The following is a 21,812-nucleotide window of genomic DNA, read 5'->3' as shown; positions in this document are numbered from 1 at the left end:
GCTCAGCCTGCTTTCTTACTGAGCTCAGGACCACCTGCCCAGGGGTGACACCACTCACAATGGGCTGCACCCTCCATGTCAATTATTAATAAGAAAACGTACTAAGGCTTGCTCATAAGCCAAACTGGTGAGGGATTTTCTCAATTAAGAGTTCCTCTTCCCAAATGACTCTAGCTTATGTCAAGCTGAGGAAAACTAGCCAGGGCAGACAATAATTGAGATATTTCTTAAAAATCAAATTTTATAGGAATAAGTTCTGGTTTTAATGCCCTTGAAATACTTTTCAAAACATGAATGGGTTTTCCCACAGGTCTACATACTTCTAGCTGAAGGAATTTTAATAAGCAGAGCACATGGACAAAGATCGGTACTTGAATTTTATTTTCAGTGCTACGACTGAACCTGGGACCTACACATGCAAGGCAAGTGCTTTACTGGAGGCACATTCACAGCCCTTAGAGATGGCTTCTAAAGAAAATGAAGAAGTACTTTTCAGTTTTCACAAACTTAAGAACTTTACAAGTACATCCTGGCCTGGCGGTGGTGGTGCACACCTTTAATCTCAGCACCTGGGAGGTAGAGGCAAGTGGATCTCTGTGAGTGCCACAACAGCCTGATCAGACTGAGTTCCAGGACAGCCAAAGCTACACAGAGAAACCTTGTCTCGAAAAACAAACAAAAAAACCAAACTAAACCAAAACAAAAAAACCCCAAAATCCTGAAAACAGTACATTTTTTTTCTCCAGGAGCTTCTAGCAAGCTAGATGATGGATTAGCTTTTCATAGATGCAGTAAAACTTGAGAGGTTAAATGGAGAATATCAAACATTTACAAACTGTGGTGGTCTAATCGATGGTATCGGGAATAATAAGTTAGTTACTCCACATACACAGCTGAGATCAGACAGCCTGGTATATATATCATCTACTGACTGCTTGCACAGCAGCATGAAGCTCTTCGGTCGTGGTGCTTGGCCCCGTGTCCTTCCTCAGGTGGTCATCTAGAGAAAATATATGTGTTAATACTCATTCCAAATCAAAACAGGAAGACAAGCAAGTATACCTGTATCTATTTTAGGACATTATATTAGCATTTTATCATTTTTCTTATAATATGTATTCACTTGTGGGGGTGGGGGCTAGCAGGCATGCATGTGGAGGTCAGAGGACAACTTGAAGGAATCAGTTCTCTCCTTCTACCACATGTTCCAAGAACTGAACTCACGTCATTAGGCTTGGCAGCAAGCCTACTGAGCCATCCTGTTAGCTCTACTTTGTGAGTTCTCATTTCTTAATTGTCATGAGGAAATCATAAATGTTTAGTATTAGAGACTAACAGTAATAATTCAAGTGTTTCTTCTTCATTGGGTAGAGAAGCAACAGGATCTCACTATGTAGCCCAGGGTGGCCTTCTGCCTCAGCTTGAGTGCCAACATCACAGGCTTCCACCACATGCTCAACCTGGTTTTCTTTTTTCTCTGACTGAAGTACAGAGGGGAGCCCTGTGAGCCTTTCTCTCAGATATAAGGAATCAACTCAGGAGGAAGGACAAGTGTGCAATCAGCATTGTAGAATCATCCAAAACAACAAAACTACTATGACTGCCTGCTAGCTGAGCCCTCGTGTTGCATACAAAAAAAGGAGTACAGTTTATATCTTCACATCAAAACTGTAACACTGTCCAGGAAATTGTGCTTTTAAAGCCTGCAAGATGGCTCAGTGGGTAAAGATGTTTGCCACAAAACTCGGATCCCCAACTTTGATTCTAACACTTACACAGAAGTACAGAACTCGTAGCTACAAGATGCCCTCTGATCTCCACCTATGTACTGCAGTCCATGCATGCACCGACAGTGTAATAAAAATGATTATAAATAAAACAAAACTGAAAGAGAAACTGGGTATGGGGAGACATGCCTATAATCCCAGCACTTGGGAGCCTGGGGTAGAAGGATAAATGCAAGTTCAAGGCCACTCTGATCCACATTGAGATCTGCTTGTCTCTGTTCCACCAAACTTGGGGTTATAGACACTGGGGTTATAGGTACATATGCCATGTTGGAGAGATGGTTCAGTGGTTAATAGCACTTATTGCTCTTGTAGAGGACCCAGGTTCAGTTTCTAGAACCCACATGGCAGCTCACAATGAACTAGTCTGTAAATCTAGTTCAAGGAAATCTGATGTCCTCTTCTGGCCTCCTTGGGCACCAGGCATGTACACGGTACACAGACATATGTCAGGCAAATACCCACACACAAAAAATATACATATAAAACTTTATTAAAAGAAAAAAAGATGTCTGAGTCAGGCATGGTGGTATATGCCTATAATCCCAGCTGCTGAGGGAACTGAGGTAAGAGGATTGTCAGCAGTGTGATACATGGAAAAACTGTCTTTAAAAAAAAAAATCACCAGGCAGTGGTGGCACATGCCTTTAATCCCAGCACTCGGGAGGCAGAGCCAGGTAGATCTCTGTGAGTGAGTTCAAGGCCAGCCTGGTCTACAAAGCAAGTTCCAGGACAGGCTCCAAAGCTACACAGAGAAACCCTGTCTCGAAAACAAAAATCAGACAAACACAGGTAAAATTTAAATTTAAATTAAAAAATGAAGGGCTTTTAAATTAATTTTTCTCTCTGTGTATGTACAAACATGTGAGCACATATGCACACATGTGAGTGTGTACACACAGGCCAAAGCAGGTACATGTGGAAATTAGAGGGCAACTTTTTTTTCTTTTTTGGTTTTTGGAGGCATGGTTTCTCTGTGTAACTGTCCTGGAACTGGCTGTAGCTGGATAAATCTTTCTCGCCCGCCGTTACTCCAATAACCAGTCAGAGGCTTAACATTAATTACAAATAGTTTGGTCTATGACTCAGGCTTATTGTTAGATAGCTCTGACATCTTAAAAACCTGTGGATTTCTTCCAGGCTGATATGGTTTGATCAACCAAGACCCTCTGAAAGGTCTCTGATGACAGCCATGGCCCAGATGGTCCAACATCTAGAAAAGCTTCAAGGCAACTGGCTGAGATGATGCAGCCTCACAGACTACTACAGCCAAGATTTAACTATAATTCTAAATTTTCTCAGGATCCCCATAAGATTGCCAGTGCCCCAATCAGCAGGAAGTAGTATAGAAAACTATGCCCAAATTCCCAAAATATTTTTTTTATAAATGTTTGTTTTTATTTAAAGGGGTTGATTATGAATGCAATCTCTTTCTAAAGAAAAAAGGGGGATATGATATAGAAATGATAAAAAAAAGATTATTGAATCTACTTTGATTAAAAAAAAATCTCAAAATACTTTACATTTGATACAGATTTGGTTTACTGATACAAATTTAAGGTCAATTTTGTTATACTGTATATATATTTCTACTCTTGTTTAAGGTATTATGTTTAAGCAACTCATTTAAAATTGTAGTGTATAATTAAGAAATACAGATTAATAATTAGTCATCTGTGATAATCAAGCTTATAGTCATGTTAGTTTAGTTTTCTAAGTATACAAAGACATATTTCAATTAGGTAGGTAATCTTCAAACACTTCAAAGATCTAGAAAATATGGCATTTAAAATATTTTAAAAACTTAAGACTTTTCTAAACAATGAGATACATCTGCTTCTGGCAGCACCAATTACTTCAAAAAAGATGATGGGCAAAAGAAACTCATTATGGAGTTTGCTTACAATGTGGAAAAGGCTATTTGGGCAAGAAACTGCTCTTGCCTGGACTGCTTGACAGTATGTTGTATAAACTGGACATGCAGGACCCATGGAAAAATAACCTCTGAACTTTGCCAAAACAGGGTGAGATGGTCCTTCAGGTTCCTGCTTCACAGAAGAAACTGCCAGACATTTTGCAGGACACAGAGAAAAGCAACTAACAAACTTTGCCAAAATAGGCAAAACAGTCCTTCAAATTTCCTGCTTCACTAAAAAGTATGTCAGAGACTCTAGGCCTGTAGGCTGAAGACAGATGCTCAAATGTTACAGAGGAACTTCAGGTGACTGTCCAGACAGCCAGACGTCTCTGTTATTTCTAGAATTTTGGAAGTTGCTTACAATGCACTTCTTGTTTATTTAGGTAATATTAGATCCTTCTGGGGTCTTCGATGGAGTTGAAGACTAGATAGTTATATAGTTTTAGTTATGATAAAAGGTAAATTAGATATAAAACTTTAGACTCATAAAGATAAGATAGATAGGATATTTTTTTTAATTTTGCCAAATACAAATAGACTAGATATTATAACTATAATTCTTGCTTGATAACTTTTGTTATATGTAATTTTACTATGCTAAAATAAAAACCTTCCTTTTGGATTAGACAGAAAAACGGAAGTGCTGTGGGGTGGTCTTTCTGTATGTTGTGAATATGTGTTGCTATCACTGGTTAATAAAGAAGCTGCTTTGGCCTATTGCAAGACAGGTTATAGCCAGGCAGGAAATCCAAGCAAAGAGACAGGGAGAAGAAAAGCGGAGTTGGGAGATGCCTGCCCGTCCATCCAAGAAGCAACATGCCAGCAGACCAGTAACACTACAGCCATGGTTAATAGAAATGGGTTAATTTAAGATGTAAGAGCTAGCTAGCAAGAAGCGTGAGCCATATACCAAACAGTTTGTAATTGATAAGCCTCTATGTGTTTATTAGGGGGCAGAACAGCTGCTGTCTGGGCGGACCAGAAACTTCAGTCTACAACTGGCTTTGCTGGCCTCAAACTCAACTAAGATCCGCCTGCCTGCTTCTGCCTCCCAAGTGCTAGGATTAAAGGTGTGCACCATCACTGCCCAGCTTCAAAGGACAACTTTTAGCAGTTGGTTCCTTCCTTCTGTTGTGAGGGTACTGAGGCTGTCAGGTTGTTGGGTTTGGCAGTAAATGCCTCCCACCCACTGAGCCACCTCACTGGCCCAAACTGTGTTATTTTTGCACATTAAAACAGAACTGAGATGGGTTTCCCATCATAAAAATCTCAACTTTTATTTGGGACAAAACCTACTCTGCCTCAAAGATCACATCCACTCAGCACAGGACTAGGTGACAGGCTATCTTTCTGAAGGTGGGTGCTATGTGATCTTCGCCAGCACCTTATACCTTCCACTAAAGCCAGATGAGCTGTCAAGTGGAGCCACGTGGCTCCTGCAGTCATGTGGACTCAGAGAGCAACCACAAACAATGATCTATGGCTGAGGGCTCTTCTCAAGGCATTGCACAAAGGGGTCACTGTGTGCCAAGAAAAAAAAATGTGATGATGAAGAAAATAATTTGCAAGCCAGGAATGGTGATGCAAGCCTTTAATTCCAGCACTTTGTAGGCAGAGCCAGGTGGATCTCTGAGTTCAAGACTAGCCTGGTCTACAGAGCTAGTTCCAGGCCAGCCAGGGCTACACAGAGAACCCATCTCAAAAAAACAAACAACAAAAAAGAAAATAACTTGTAAAATCACTGTCCCTGTAGTTCTGTAGCCACCCTCACTTATGAGCTTTCTCTGGAGCTTTCTACAGAACAGGTGCCCAAAGCCACTTTACTGACTGGACCCACACTGCTAGTAGCACTGTGCATCTAAGCATGTCTCACTCCTCAGCTTGCCTGCCTCCTCTCTCCCCGCTTCCCTTCCTCTCTCCCTGCACAGGAAGGTGATCAGAAGAACTGACCCTAGTTAATGACTACTCTCCTCACTTTCAACTCTCTACTGCCATTAACACTAATATTAAGGAGATCCTAACACATTTACAAACCAGAAGTTACTTCTCAAAATCTTGCTTTCCTTCATGAGACTAAATCAGTGTCTTGTGGTTGCTATGTTAACTATATTAATGTATCATCAGCAACCAAGAGGGACAGGAACTGAGTACTGTCATGCATTCTTAAGTGTAAACACTAGTAAAGCCTTTCTAGGGGACTAAATACTATGAATCATATGTTTAAATATGCCTATGTTGTCTGTGAACCAGCAATTCTGCTTTAGACACCTCCACAGGCGAGATACTTGTATGTACAGACAAAGATACAACTTACACAATTATAAACCCAAAACCTTAGCCCTAGTTCATCAGTAAAATAAGAGGTGTGACAATACCACACTACAGAGACCCAGACCCGCTGTTCCACAAGCACAATGCAAGGTAACACACATGCAGATTCTTAAACACACAGAATCAGTCCATAGTGACTAATAAAAGGTCAACAGGAGCACCTTCCAAGAAAGAGAGGGGATCTGGGGAGTTAGGATGGGCAGGGCAGAAGACATTAAAGGGAACTTTACATTACTTGAGAATTTCAGAAGTTTCTATATGTATTGACATGGCTAGTGGTTTATTTTGCATTTTAAGTATTTATAAAACAGTATTTTGCCCTAGGGTCTGAGCCTTAGTGATTTCTGGCATGAGCTTAGAAAGCTCCTACACTCATGCTCTGGCTGTATCTGGATGGCAGCCTTGTGTTGAACCTTGGCCTGCATCGAGTCACAGCAGCCTTAGCTCTCCGGAAGTTAGTAGGAAGCTCTCCAGTCAGCTCAGCATCACAACAGATGATAAAACCAGTCAAGTCACAAATAACGTTATCCTGATTCACAAGTATGTTACTTTTAGAACTAAAGAGGCACCAAGTCACTCACATGGCAGCGTTGGTCATAGAACTTTACAAAACTTCACAGAGCAATTTGCATCCTGGGTATTAAGAATTTATTTCAACTCTCATGTTAGCTGCCTGAACCCCACTTGTAACCACTCCTTGAGAAAGAGTGCCAACTCTACCACATGGGAAAACACCCATCTACAATGCACTCAGTTCAAACAACCAACTCAGAACCTGCTGCCAATGTGATCAAAACAACCAAAAGCTCATTTCACTTTATTATTTTTCTTATTTATTTAGTCCTATCTGTTTTATTTTTGGAGACAGGGTCTTACTATGTAGCCCAGGCTGGCCTTAAACTCAAGATCTTCTTGCTTCAGTCTTCATTGCCTAGATTACAAGCCTGAGCCATCATTTAAAGATGAGCATTCTGAGTTGGGTTCAAAGGCTCATGCATCTAATCCTGGTATTAAGAGGTTGAGGAAAGATTGATGTAAGCTCAGGGACAGCAGAAGTAGAGCGAGAGCCTGTCTCAAAAGTATTTTGAAAAAGAATCTGTTATCTGTAGGTAACTGTCATCTCCTACAGAAAGTATCCTGAAAATGTAATAGCACACACAGACATGGCTTCTCTGTATAGCAGTAATCTTGCCTTGCATTTTTCAGTCTGGGAAAGGTGGGAAGTGGGAGAAGACAAAGGAAACTATAGTGTGGTAAGACAGGCTATTCCAAAGACCACACTGATGTGAAAGTCGGAGTTTGTTTCAAGACCTTGACTTTGAAATTATCATCACTTTGTCCAGTCAAGGTTTTCTTTCCCCAAAGCACTTGGCTTTCTGGAGGTTAAGTAATACAGGCTAACACTGGACTAGACATAAGCACAATTAAGCTAGGACTCAAAAGCTCCAGAGAATAAAGTCAATGAAGCTAAAGGAAGAATGTCAGAAGTGCCTACCCTTTGGTCTTCTGTTGGGCTTCCAGCTGGGATGCCTGTTTGGAGGCTGGAGTGTTGACTCTGTCAGAAACACATTCTGGATGTCATCTGGAGGACCACGCAAGAAATGGGCTAAAATTCCATATAACAGAGGACTATTTCAGGAAGAAGGCAAAACCAAAATCAATTCACTTCTCATAAGTAGAAAAAGCTTAAGACATTTGCTTTAAAGGTAAACTCTGACACCGTAAATGCATCTAACTCACTAAATCGCAAAAGATACGGGATTATTATCCAAGATTTTTTTTTCCCCCCAGACAGGGTTTCTCTGTGTAGCCCTGGCTGTCCTGAAACTCACTCTGTAGATCAGGCTGGCCTTAAACTCACAGAGATCCACCTGCCTCTGCCTCCTGAGTGCTAGGATTAAAAGCATGCGCCACCACTGCCTGGCTCTTGAGTGAGAATTTTTAAACCCCCAGAAAAAACATTAACACCATTAAAATCATCTAAACTGAAATGAAATTATAATCAACCCACTGGAATTCAGCTTCTCAATTCCAAGCCCATCCTAAAAACCTTCCTAGAACCTAAAACTGGTTTAGCATCCACTGTCTTGTCAAGGTTATGCCTAGAAAGCATGTGGTCTGCCTTCAAATCCTGCTTTTGCCGACAGCCAGCTACAGACCTTGGAAGATCTTAGTCTCCTGAAACTCACAGATATTTCTCTTTGTTAAAGGGTGCAAGCAGAGGGCTAGAGAGATGGCTCAGTGGTTAAGAGCAGTGGCTACAGCCAGACGGTGGTGGCTCATGCTGCTCAGTGGGAAAGCACTCACCTATCATTTGCAAAGCCCCAAGTTTTAGCCGGGTGGTGGTGGTGCACACTTTTAATCCCAGCACTCCGGAGGCAGAGACAGGTGGATCTCTGTGAGTTCAAGGCCAGTCTGGTCTACAGAGTGAGTTCCAGGACAGCAGGACTGCTTGCTTCAGAGAAACCTTGTCTTGAAGAACTCAAAAGAAAAAAAAAAAAAGCGCCCAAGTTTGGTCTCCAGCATGTACACATACACACACCCCAATTCCCTGAAAGGCTGCAACATGTTCTCTCACATTCTGGAAATAAAGCTGGTCACCAGTTTCCTTTTTAACTTGCTCATTTGAGGCAATTATCTCAGAGGCTACCAAAGAGCTAGGAAAAAAAGATCTAACAGCTAGCTATTCACTCCCAACACCTGCTAACTGCAAACTAATGCCTTCTGCTTGAATGACCCCATACCCAACTGTTCACCGGTAGCTACTGTGGCAGTTTGAACAGGAATGGCCTCCATAGACTCATATATTTGAATGCTTGGTCATTAGGGAGTGGTGCTACTTGAGAAGGATTAGGAGGTGTAACCTTGTTAGAGTCGGTGTGGTCTTGTTGGAGGAAGTATGTCACTGGGGGTAGACTTTGGGGTTTCAAAAGCCCAAGCCAGTCCCAGCACCTCCTCTCTTCCTGTTGCCTGGAGATCTAGATATAGATAATTCTCCAGCACCATGCCTGCCTGTGTGCTGCCATGCTTCCGACCATGATGAAAATGGACTAAACCTCTGGAACTATAAGCAAGCCAATTAAATGCATTCCTTTATAAGAGTTGTTGTGGTTATGTGTCTCTTTATAGCAACAGAACACTAAGACAGCTACTCTTAGAGACTTTTTTTCACACATTTCAAAAACTGTCCAAATGTATAAAGCATTGCCTTGTTTTGCTTAACACTCAAATGCAGTGATTATTGTACCCATGTCCACTATCTCTGCAGAATGGGGACTACGCCCCCTTTAAAGATTTCTTCACCAGAGCCGGGCGGTGGTGGCGCACGCCTTTAATCCCAGCACTCGGGAGGCAGAGCCAGGTGGATCTCTGTGAGTTCGAGGCCAGCATGGACTACCAAGTGAGTTCCAGGAAAGGCGCAAAACTACACAGAGAAACCCTGTCTCGAAAAACCAAAAAAAAAAAAAAAAAAAAAAGATTTCTTCACCAAATAAATCTGGTTACCAATTTAGATGACAAAGGCTTTTTCTGTGGCAGGATTTCTTGGGGCACATGCTCTGTTTATGCACATCATGAATGACCAAGAGGGAATGTGGTTCAATGACCTTTTGTATCTCATAGAATATTCCCATCACTCTCTGGAAACACTACAGAAAATAGTGTGCTGTCACATCTTACATCCAGTAAAATGCTGGAAAATCCCTCATTGATACAGGAATAAATAATCCACAATGACACAAGAACATGAGAGTTGTTCATAACAAAAGGGAAGACATGGTTCTACATGGAAAAAAAAGGAGGCAGAGAGAGAGCCTTCAATAGACACCCTTACATTATGTGTAGATAAAAACAAATTGAGACAAAATACAATTCCCCCCAAATAAGAGGAACTGAAGTGTTTGAAAAAGATGTATATATACAATACAATTCTCTCATAAGTGGAAGAAAATACACACAGCTGTGCTTTAAGTGGTGAACTCTACCTTTAAAACCTGAGCAGCAGTCAGGCATTGTGGCTCACACCTTTAATCCCAGCACTCAGGAAGCAGAGGCAGGTGGATCTCAGTGAGTTCAAGGCCAGCCTGTTCTACAAAAGGAGTTTCAGGACAGCCACGGTAGTTACACAGAGAAAACCTGTTTTGAAAAAACCAAAAAAATCCCAAAACCTGAGCAGCTACATGAGAAGCCTATGAGGAAGGTGTGAGGAGGCAAAAAGAACACCCCTGTATTCTGGACACACTGCATTTAAAATGTCAGCGGACACATGAGCCCCAACTCAGGAAAACGAGCACATTTGTCCTACACAGACCTCACTAGAGACTCAAGAGTATGGTGGGGAGGGATGCAAAAGAAATGAAAGTAGAAGACAGAACCTGCTCAGTGCCCACGATGAGGGAGAGTTAGGTTAAATGGCATACATGTACAGCAGTTTATGGTAAGACTAACATAATTATATCATAAAAACGAATGAAAAAATTCAACAAACTTTTAGAAAGAAAACATAAGTCTTCTAAGAAATTTCCAGCTAGGAAAGGTTGCACTGAGATGTGCACTCAGGCACTAGGCACAAACTAATAAGCCAGTTAGGGACTCTACGGAAAAATGTAAGGTATTAAACACAGGGAAAGAACTAAGAAATGATCAGTGTAAATGAGGAGGAGTATTTACGATGCAGACAGCAGAAGAGACAGGGACGGTAACATGAAAGCAGAGGGCAGACAAAGGAGGTCTGGCAATGAAAGAATGTAAGCAGTAGTGGGGTGAGAGGAAGCTGATGGCAGGGCTTTTCGGTTGTTGTTGTTCCTATACTGGAGTGAAGAAAGCAATGAGGAGAGAACAAAGCCTTAGAAAGAAGAAAAAAGATCAGGAGGGCAAGAACAATCCTTAGAAAGAAGTAAGGGTGTGGGGGGATAATGGTGAAGGGGGAGCTGGAGAGATGGCCCAGCAGTTAAGAGCACTGGCTGTTCTTTCAAAGGACCAGCTTCACTTACCTACTTGTTGGCTTACAACCACCTATAACTCCAGCTCCAAAGCCTTTAAGGAAATCAGGCATATATGTGGTGAACATGCATGCAGACAAAACACCCATCCACATAAACACATGGTTTTTTTTTTTTAAGTTTAAAAAAGAAAGAAGTAGAGGGCTGGGCCAAGGAGACTGCTCAGAGGTACAGGGTGTGTTGCACCCTTAGCAGTCATGGCCCTGGTTCAATTACTACCACTGAAATTGGGGAGAAAAGCTCTCAAGAAAGAAAGAAAGAGGGAGGGAGGGAGGCAGGCAGGCAGGGTGGCTGGTTAGGTATTCAGTCCTCTGAAGACACAGCAAGCTCAGCTGCAGCAGAGAGCTCAGGTGACTTTGCTGCCACACTTCTTGGACCTCACATAGTGTATAACATACAGTAAACCAAAATAAGTTCCTGCTGGATTAAAATGAATCATAGCCAGTACTATGCAATTGAATCTGAATACAACATCTGTAAACCTCTTTTAAAAACTTCTTACATTGAATTATCTTTTGATTCTTCAAAGGCATTTAGTTCACGGATGAGAAACTGTCTGTCCAATGGAACTACGGGTTGACCAGATTCTAGGGGGGGAAAAAATTCAGGAAAACACTAAGTCTATTAATCAAAAAGGCAAATTCAACATTGATAATAACCACACCTGCTAGGTACACACATTTCTCAGACTTTGGGAGAATGTTGACAGATCAAACTGCTTATGACTTTATGATGTCAACATATTCATGCAATTAAATGTAGAACTTAATTACAGCTTACCACATACTCAATTTGGTAATATGGTTTCTGAATCTAAAACTATAATGCTGGACTTCAGTAAGCTTCCTAAGATGCCTACAGATTAAACACATGGTAATACTAAATAATTCATTAAAAATATATATACATTTAGGGATAGCAATTCTAAAATTAAAATTATTAAATTTTTAGACTGAGTCTTACTCTAGCACAGACTGGCCTCAAATTCATTATGTGACCTAGACTGGCCTTGATTCTTCTGCTGTGGCTTCCTGAGTGCTGGAACTACATGTGTGAGCCACCACTTCCCTGGTGAAAGTGAAATGATAGAGCCACTCAGAAGCAGTGGCAGTTATTACCTGAAGGGAAGCATTCACTTCCCAGACAATTGGCAATTCCATCTTTAGTTATTTATCTACAAAAATAAAATGATGTTCACACAAAAACTCCAAGTAAATGCTTTTGAGGATCTGAATCACTGCTGCCAGAAAGTATAAATAACTAAAATGTCTACAAGAGCAGATGAAATGGCACAGCCACAACATTTTCATATTCACAGGGTCAAAGTCAACATGACTGAACCTCCAGTGTATTTTACTAGGTGAAGTGAGGCAGCGTCAAAGGCATTTTCTGTAGGCTTCCACACTTATATGGCACTCTGGAAAAGCCAAACTTGATTAACAGAAACTCAGTCTCTCTTCTCTCCTCTCTACTCTCCACAAGTGCTGTGAATTAGCCTCTGGCCTCACACATTAGGCAAGTGTTCTCCCACTGAGCTAGCTACAGACCCAGTGCTTTTCTATTTTGTATTTTGAAGCAGAGTCCTCCTGCTTTAGCCCCTTGAGTTTCTACGATTATAGGCATTAGCAATCATACCAATCTAAAACACTTAATATGGAATGAGCACTGTCACTATTTCATCCTAGGGATGATACCTAGGTAATGGCCAGCTGTAACAAACTGAGGGAAATAGACACTAATAGTAGATCTTTAGAGATCCTCAACATATCAAAATCATTATCCTTTATGAGCACGTGTGCTTAATAGTACATAGAGAACCTGCAGTGGAAGGTCCTAGCTCTTCCTTTCCCCAACAGCATAAAGCTCACCAAAACCTGTTCATGCTATAACAAGAGCCCATGGAATCCTAAGTGTTCAGTCACCTCCATGACACAGTAATGAAATTACATATTCAGGCTAACTGCTTTCTAAGAATTAGAAAAAGGGTAAAGCAGAGCTTTTTTCCAGAGATGAACAACCACTTACCTGCTATAAGGACAGAGGCTGTGTACTTATATTTGTTGAATTCCAAATACTCCCTAATTAATTCATTAATTAGAAGGTTTTCATGAGACAATGATGGTCGGGGTTCATGATCATCATCCAGGGCATTGAAAACTTCAGCACGGATCCTTGCTTTTAAATGTCCTAACACTCCCCTTTTTTCCAAGGTGTTCTTTAAAACTGTTAAATATAAAACATAAATGGTTCTGTTATAAACTAAATGTTGAAATTTCAGGTATGTGCTAAAGAATAATGTTTAAAAGGAAAATGACACAAATACAGCTCTTAGTTTAAAGAGAAAGCTGAACAATGATATCAATATCATAAGCTATGTTTGTAAAAATTAAAGTCTCCATATAATAATAATCCACTCTCAATGTATTTGTCCAAATTCAAGTTTATCCATGTTGTATCTTTTGTTAGGGACTGTAGTTTGGTGGGGGAGAAAAGGGTGAGCAGAATTACAGTTTGCTTACACTCCAATCTCCCACAGATTTTTCAAGTGTTTGCCAATCTATAGGGGACCCAGACATTACTAATAGCCTTTAGTCCAGAAAGATGGTTATGGAAAACAATTATCCTCCACAAAAAGAGGGAATATTTCATTATTGTTGATGATACTTTTAAGATTCATAGCTGACTTGGTTTTGTTTTTCAAGACAGGGTCTCATTATGTAGTTCTGGCTGTCCTAGAACTTATACTGTAGACTAGGCTGGCCTCGAACTCACAGAGATCCGCCTGCCTCTGCTTCTTGAGTGCTGGGACTAAAGTTATGCACCACCACACACCTTGCTGAAATCCATAGCTGGTTTGTTGTTTTTTTCCAGACAGGGTTTCTCTTTGTAGCCCTGGCTGTCCTGGAACCCCCATAGCTGATTCTTAATGAAAAAAGTGTTTTGAGTTTTGGTTTTGTTCTGCTTTAAGGGATCTAGAGTTGGGAATGTTGCACATTCCTGTAATCCCAGCACTTGGGAGGCTAGGAAGTCAGACCAGCATGGGCCTCATATCTACGCTGTAATCCAAGCTAACTTTAAACTTATGTAGGCTGAGCATGACCCTGAACTTCTGATCCTCTTGTAGGCTGTGCTGGGATTACAGGTGTACATGACCACCCCCAATGTATGTGTTGCTGGGGATTGAACCCAGGGCCTCATGCATGATAGGCAACCTATATCCCTAGCCCAACAGTAGGATTTTAAAACTTCAAGCCTGGTTAGAAATGTAATTCGAGAGGCTGAAGAGATGGCTTAGTAGTTAAGCATGCATATTGTTCTTCCAGAGGACCTCAGTTTACTTCCTGGCACCCACATGGGCAGCTTACAACCATCTGTAACTCCACAGGTACTGGCCTCCTCAGGCAACTTGCACTCTTGTACACATGTACACACACACACACACACACACACACACACACAGAGAGAGAGAGAGAGAGAGACAGAGACAGAGACAGAGACAGAGACAGAGACAAACAGAAAAGACACAAATAAAAATAAATCTTAAAAAGAAGTGTAATTAGACTGCTAACCTAAGGAGTCAGGAGTATGCACATCCCAACCCAGCTACTACCCAGGCCCAGAACCAGGGCTATGAGTTAGCCTACCCCAACATCCACCTCATCTATCAACTGCTGAGGTATGTGAAGGGGCTGGACCTGAAAACCCAAAGCTACAGGATCTCCATGACACAAGGGAACAACAGGATATTAAAGAGGAGTCCTGGTGAGGGCCCAGTGTCAAGATGGTAGCAAAACGAGAGGCCTGAAACCAGACCAATGACTCATTGGAATGAACACTTACAAATAAAGATGTATGCCGAGACTTTTTTTGGTATGTTAAGGTTTTTTTTTTTTTTTTTAATTTGATTTTATGTTGGCAGGGGAGGTTGCAAGGGCATAAGGTAGATATGAAGGGATGGGGAGATGAATGGATGAATGGGATCAGTATGCATGATGTGAAATCCACAAAGAATCAATTTTAAAAAAGTCACCATCCCTTAACAGTAATCTGGAACCTTCCCTTTTCAAATAGTCTTTTGTGTCTAAATGGCAATTCTAAAGAATCAATATAATGCCTAGAATACAGCAAGAGCTCACTAAATGTTACAAATATATAATACCAATAGTGCCTTACACTATTGGTGAAAAAAAAAATATAGGTTTTTTTTGTTTTCTGTTTTTTTTTTTTTTTTGGAGACAGGGTTTCTCTGTGTAGCCTTGGCTGTCCTGGAATTAGCTTTGTAGACCAGGATGGCCTCAAACTCAGAGATTCGCCTGCCTCTGCCTCCTGAGTGCTGGGATTAAAGGTGTGCGCCACCACTGCCCAGCTAAAAAGTGTAGTTTAACAGTGCACTTTGCTCTGCCAATGGCAAAAGCATTATTAATATGCTACAATAATTAAAATTCATAAGACAGCTTATCCACTTAGCTACATACAGCAAAGTTCCTAAGCTTTGGTAAATAACAACATCCTTGCTCATGTGATTAAAGATATATTCTTAGACTTTTCTTCTTTCTTCTCCTTTGTTTTTAAAACATTCATCCCTTCAACCTTTCTACAGGTATACTAACTGCAGTTGTCAACCAATTATACTTTGTAACAGACCCATAAAAGGAAAGCTTTATCACATTCTTAGGATCATAACACAACCCCCGTTCTCTAGTTCCATCTTTGGAAATTAAATGGAGTGATTCTTTTCTACTGGCAACCATCCTGTCCCAATTACTCTGAAGTACACACAGTACAGCCTCAATCTTAGCAGAAAATGAAAAGCAATGAAGCTGGAATTGGGAAACATAGCATGTCCTTCATGACTTGGTGGCAAATTCCTAACCCATGTCTTAGGTGCCTTCTCCATAGCAATGAACTCTATCTCTCAGAGAAAGATCTAGGTGAGATGGAAGAGTGCTTTAAAAGAGTAAAACGTCCATAAAATAGAAGATCATTGATTAGGAAACAAGTTTTCATTACATTTCTCTTGGACACAGAGCATATTAAGAGCCCGAGAACACAGAAAAAAAATATGTAAAGAGGCCCCTAAATCTATAGGTGCCACCCATAACCTTCAGGGTGTCACTCTGAGTTCTTTATTATTTTACTCTTTGCATTTTATGCTTACAATGCTGTTACCATAAATACTTCTTCAGGAACCAATCTTTTTTAAAAAAATTATTTAATTAATTTATTTATTTATTGGTTTTTCGAGACAGGGTTTCTCTGTGTAGCTTTGCACCTTTCCTGGAACTCGCTCTGTAGCCCAGGCTGGCCTACGAACTCAGAGATCCACCTGCCTCTGCCTCCCGAGTGCTGGGATTAAAGGCGTGTGCCACTACTGCCCCTAGCTTCAAGTCTTTATTCAAGCAGTAGAAAAGGTGAAGGACCAGCAGCAGAGGACAAGCAGGAACCAATCTTAATCTGACTTATTTCCCACTGAATTATCTTGAAATCCCATGAGAAATTTATACAACATCACACGTGTTATGTATACCCCACTCCCAGAAGAGCTCCATTGATTCACGTGAAGTCCCTCCTGGGGACTGAGGCATGTCTGTTTTTTAAATGCTCACCAGCACAGTGCCCCCAACACATTTAGTCCATGGTTACTGCATTATAGCCTCCAAACTACTCTACTTCGTCCTCTCCAAATTTCCACTACCATTGGCTAGTCTCTGAATTCTTTGAAACTCGGAACTGGTTTTATTCATTGTTTAGCAGAATAGCATGGTGATTAACGCCTGGTGTGCTACTGTACTTACAGGATTTCCACACCAGTTTACTTCTACCTAAATTATCTTGGGTGAAATATTCCACTTCTGGGCACCTCAACTCCCCAATGTATGAAATGGACAGGGGATTTGTTACATACATCAAGTAGTTGTTGGATGAGCTGTGTCTTACAGAGAGGATAACCACACTGAACCTTAACTACAATTACGACTCAAACATTAACTACAATTACTATTCAGAGTTAACAGTATACACGTGTCATTGATGGCTACTCTTTGTTTTTGCAGTTCTGGAAATGGAACCCAGAGCCCTGCACATAATCACTTTGTCATGGTCAAAAACCCTGAACACATGGCCTAGCCTTGGCGCTGTTGGCTCAGCGGGGTTCTGAGAGATGCCCAGACGTCTTGAGAAACAGACCTGCAACCCTCTCAGAAACTAAAGATTCCAGTCCTTTCCTCCAGCTCCAAGTCTGGCCCTCCCACAGCGCATGCGCAGCGGTCACTCCCTGTGGGCCCTGCCACCTCAGAACGACCCCTAAAAGAGCCGAGCCAGTGCTCCGCGCGCTCTCCTTCCGTCCTATCCCTATCATAGACGGAAGGCGCGACGCTTCCCACTGGCAAGCGTCCCCTCGGCGCACTCACCAGCTTTCAGCTCAGTAACAGTCGCCATTTTTCAACGGCCGCTGAAGGCACACCCGCTGTGCGTACGCACGGCGCTGCGGCGTGATCTCCAACCAATAGGAGCACTGCTCTCTTCAGGCGCAACCTCGACCGTTTCTGTGTCTGCTGTCGGGTGATTGGCGAGCCGCCTCCAGAGGCTTCACCAATCAGCGAGCGTGTGAGGAGGGCCCTGATACGGGAAAGGGCGGAGCCAAGACCGAATCAGTTCCCAAGCGTTGCCGGTGGGTGTTGCTGCAGTCGTAGAGGTCAAGGTGCTGGCTGCTCCTCAGTGTGGAGAGGTGTTGTGGATGGTACGTCAGAGTTACCTGGAAGACGTGTCAGAACAGACTGCTTTGACTCATCCTTGGGTCTTTCGGAGTCGATGACTGAGAGTTGGTTTTTCTGCTAAGTTTCCGGATGCTGTGAATGGCTGCTGCTGGTCTGAGGAATAAGCACCTCAAGAATCATCTTCCAGGGCACTCACTAGGAAGCCTTTACAAGCCTCGGATTAATGATGCCCATTTTACAGAGGAGGAAACTTGAATTTTCAATAGTCAACGATCTTTCATTAAGATCACCTGGAGATGGTGGAGGTGATACCTAAACCTAGGCCCATGTCTCTTCAAAGCCTCCACACGAGTTAATACCGAGTACATTTGTAGTCCCCGAGCTATTTGTAGAAATAACTGATAAAGGAATAAGATGTAGTTTTACAAGAAGAAAAAAAGAACATGGGAATAATACGTTCAAAACGGTGTGAGACAGTATGATTACAGTTGGCTCTCCAGGGTGGCCAAAGACACTGTAAATAAGAAGCAATCTTGACCTAGATTCTAAAACTGGACCCTTAAAATTCTGGACAACCTGTTAGAATTCCTAGCTACTCCCCCAGTGTAGGGCCTTACGTCCTATGTAATCTGTGGTGTGCTGTATGATCACATAATCTATGCACATGCCTGGCCTAGGTACATAAACCCATATGCGTTTATGGGGGGGAGGCACTATAAAAGCAGGTTCCACCTATTCCTCTCCTCTCTTCCTGCACGGTCATTCCATAGGCCTATGCACACCCATTCTATTCCCTTCCCTTAATAAACTCTTAAGAGTGGGTTTCGTTGTGCCTCATGGCTTCTCTTGCATGATAAAGAGCACCGCTTAAGAAATAACACAGCCCAATAACAGAAGTCTATTTATTAGTGGATGCCAGTGAGCATATTTTCAAGGAAGTGAAATGTAATAGGAAGTACAGACTTAAAAAGAATCACTGTTTTGTTTTTCGACCTCATTGTGTAGTCCAGGCTGTCTGGGCATTCACTCTGTAGCCCAGGCTAGCATTGAACTAATAGTCTTCCTGCTTCTGTCTCAGAGTGCTGGAATTTTACCAGTGAGTGCCACCATACTTGTACAATTCTTTTTTGATTTTTATTAAATTTGCCTCAGGAAGATACATGTATTTTCTTCCTAAGGTTGGCTTTGTTCCTCGCCTGCACCGCCCCCCTCCCGCCCCCCACCCCTTTGAGTTTCTCTGTATAACAGCTCTGGCAGTCCTGGAACTCACTTTGCAGACCAGGCTGGCCTTGAACTCATAGAGTTCTGCCTGCCTCTGCCTCTGCCTCTAGAGTGCTGGGATTAAAAGGCATGCACTACCACAAGTTTTCTCTGAAGTACATAGGGTGGCTTTGAATTAGTGCTCCTTTCTTTAACCTCCCAAGTGCTGGGATGACAGTTGTGCATCACCATAAATGCTCCTGAGATATTTCTGAATATGGGTAGCAGTTTTAAAGGTTTGAAATAAACGTAGAGGAATGGCTCAGTGAGTAAAGTGCTTGCTGCACATGTCTGAAGAGCTGAGTCTAGATCCCCAGCACCCATGTAAATGTCGGCTTGGGGAATCCCTGGGGCAAGGTGTCTAACCAGACGAGCCAAATCAACAAGCTCTAGTTCAAGTGAGAAACTTTTCCACAACATCAAAAGTAGAAAGCAATGGAGGAAGACACTTAATACGAAAGCCTTAGAGGAATCTATTCTCATTTTAGACTAGTCTAATTTTGTACCATGTTGAGTAGATCTGATCTGTAACCTTAGAAAGGTCTCATTCAGTCAGGCATTCCTATTTTGTGAAACCACTTTGCCCAAATGCATGGTCAGCAGCTCAGGAAATTAGAAGGACTAATTACACTCTGCAGGTAAGAGCAGCACTACTGAATGTACTGATGAGGAATTCCAGAGGCCAAACAGAATGTGACTGACTGATTGTAATCACCATGCATTAATCGACATCTATCACTATGCTCACCAAAAATAGACACATCTCAAAATTTCCCTTAGAAGCATGATTTTTTTTTTTTGGATGTGGTAGCATGTCTATAGTACCAACTACTTACTCTGTATGTAATCATATGCTGTAAGTAAGAGGATTGCTTGAGCCAGGAGCTCAGAGTCATCCAGGGCAATCATAGTGTTGCTGTTTTCTGTGGGCATGTCATGATTATCACCGTCATGAAGCAGGGCACTATGGTGATTTACAGAAGACTGTAGCCATGGCAACAAAATAAACAGTTATACCTTCTCCAGCTACAATGAATCTTGGAAATACTAAAATATATCAAAGGTTAAAAAAATGACAGAGGGGTGGGACTTTGCAGTGGTACAGCTGCCTTGAGTCACCCATGTGCCTGTGAGTAATCTTAGTAAACTCATTTACTCACCAAGCTGGATTCAGTGAAATCCTTCTTTGGTCCGTCGTCTTCACTATTAGGGTAAATAGGCATTTCTTTTCTATCTCCTTAGGAATGTTGCACAACAGTAACATATGAGATCCTAGCCCTTTTAATAATAAGAACTTAAAAATAGATAAAAAACATTCATTCACATTGAACACTATTGGTGGGGATGTGAAAGGCAGACAATGCCAAAGCTAACTGGCAGGTGAGCAAATTGGCACCACCACCCAGAGGTTGTTTGATGACAGCAAACAACCTTCCTTATCCCTTAGCTTACTTGTTCTTGTTCTCAGTGTATGATATAAAGATATTAAAAGCTAATAGAAAATGACTTATTTATGGGAATATTTATTGTGGTACTGTTTATCAGAAATACTCAAATAAAAGCAACTGATGGGACTGATGAGAAGGCTCACCAAGCCTGAAACCCTGAGTTTGGACCCTGGATCCCACCCATATGGTGGAAAGAGAGAACAGATTCTCAAATGTTGTCCTCTGACCTCTATCTGCACACTGTGACATGGGCATATACTTCCCCCTTAAGAATAAATAAATGTCAAATAAGAAAGACCCACAATCCTAAGTTGTTTTTGTCAAGGACACTATGTAAGTGGCATGGTAGGGTTGCTTTGGAACACAGCTCTGCCAATGCTTATTCAGTCACATATTTATGTTTCTGATTCTGTGATCCCAATCCTAGGAGTTTATCTAAGACCAGTAAAAACATGTTCACCCAAAAGCCTTTGTGCAAAGAGGGCATATTTAGTAACAATTGCCTCAAATCAGAAACAGCCCAATGTCTTACAATTGCTGAATGGATAAATAAACCATGGTATATGTATCCCACAGGGTACTGATGATTAAAAGGGGCTGAGATTTTGAGACATGCCACATGTCTGACTCTCAAATACATATGTTCAGTGAAAGAAACTAGGTTCCGGCTATCCTGAAACTTACCATGTAGCTGAGGATGACCTTGAGCTTCCGACTCTGCCTTCATTCCCTGGTGTTGAGTTGATTTATGTTTTTTAAAATTAGTATTTGTGTGGGTGCACATGATGTGTGTGTATGCCAATGGTTCTCAATCTTCCTAACGCTGCGACCTTTTAATACAGTTCCAAATATTGTGGTGAACCCTAACCATAAAATTATTTCATTGCTACTTCATAACTATAATTTTTCTGCTATTAATATAAATATCTGCTATGCAGGATATCTGCTTTGCAACTCCCAAAGAGGTCACAAGCCACAGATTGAGAACCACTGATATGCCATGGTGAACATGTGCAGATCAGAGGACAACTTTGTGGAGTCAATTGTCTCCTTCCACCTTTACATAGGTTCTGGGGATCAAACTCAGATCTACAATTATACTGTAGTGGTTTGAAAGAAAATGGCCCCTAAAGGGAGTGGCACTATTAGGAGGTGTGGCCTTGTTGAAGGAAGTGTGTTATTGTGGGAGTGGGCTTTGAGGTCTCTTTTGCTCTTTTGCTCAAGCTTCCCTCAGTGTGACTTTCAGACCATTTCCTGTTGCCTGCAAGATGCAGGACTCTCAGATACTTCTCCAGCATCATGTCTGCCTATATGCTGCCATGCTTCCCATCATGATGGTAATGAACTGAACT

At 41.6% G+C, this 21,812-nt stretch overlaps 1 protein-coding gene across 1 annotated transcript; it reads right to left on the bottom strand.

Moving 5' to 3' along the window:
• Positions 1-363: 363 nt before the first annotated feature.
• Cep20 (centrosomal protein 20) lies at positions 364-17,578 on the bottom strand. The gene is made up of 5 exons (XM_059269934.1): positions 17,447-17,578; positions 13,062-13,259; positions 11,539-11,623; positions 7,532-7,665; positions 364-1,000 (listed from the first exon to the last, which is right to left on the bottom strand). Exons 1-5 carry the CDS (start codon positions 17,472-17,474, stop codon positions 921-923), a joined length of 525 nt encoding a protein of 174 aa, XP_059125917.1. The 5' UTR covers positions 17,475-17,578; the 3' UTR covers positions 364-920.
• Positions 17,579-21,812: the final 4,234 nt, after the last annotated feature.

This window comes from Peromyscus eremicus, chromosome 8a (genome assembly GCF_949786415.1).
Source record: "Peromyscus eremicus chromosome 8a, PerEre_H2_v1, whole genome shotgun sequence".
Classification (NCBI taxonomy): Eukaryota; Metazoa; Chordata; class Mammalia; order Rodentia; family Cricetidae; genus Peromyscus; species Peromyscus eremicus.
This window is presented reverse-complemented; position numbering and strand designations above follow the sequence as displayed.

Bases quoted from the DNA above. Each gene is read 5' to 3' on its own strand.
- Cep20 (XM_059269934.1), bottom strand. From the start codon at position 17,474: ATGGCGACTGTTACTGAGCTGAAAGCTG. The intron at 13,260-17,446 runs GTGAGTGCGCCG...TATATTTAACAG, and splicing joins TGTTACTGAGCTGAAAGCTG to TTTTAAAGAACACCTTGGAA. The intron at 1,001-7,531 runs GTAGGCACTTCT...TATTTTCTCTAG, and splicing joins GCCCAACAGAAGACCAAAGG to ATGACCACCTGAGGAAGGAC.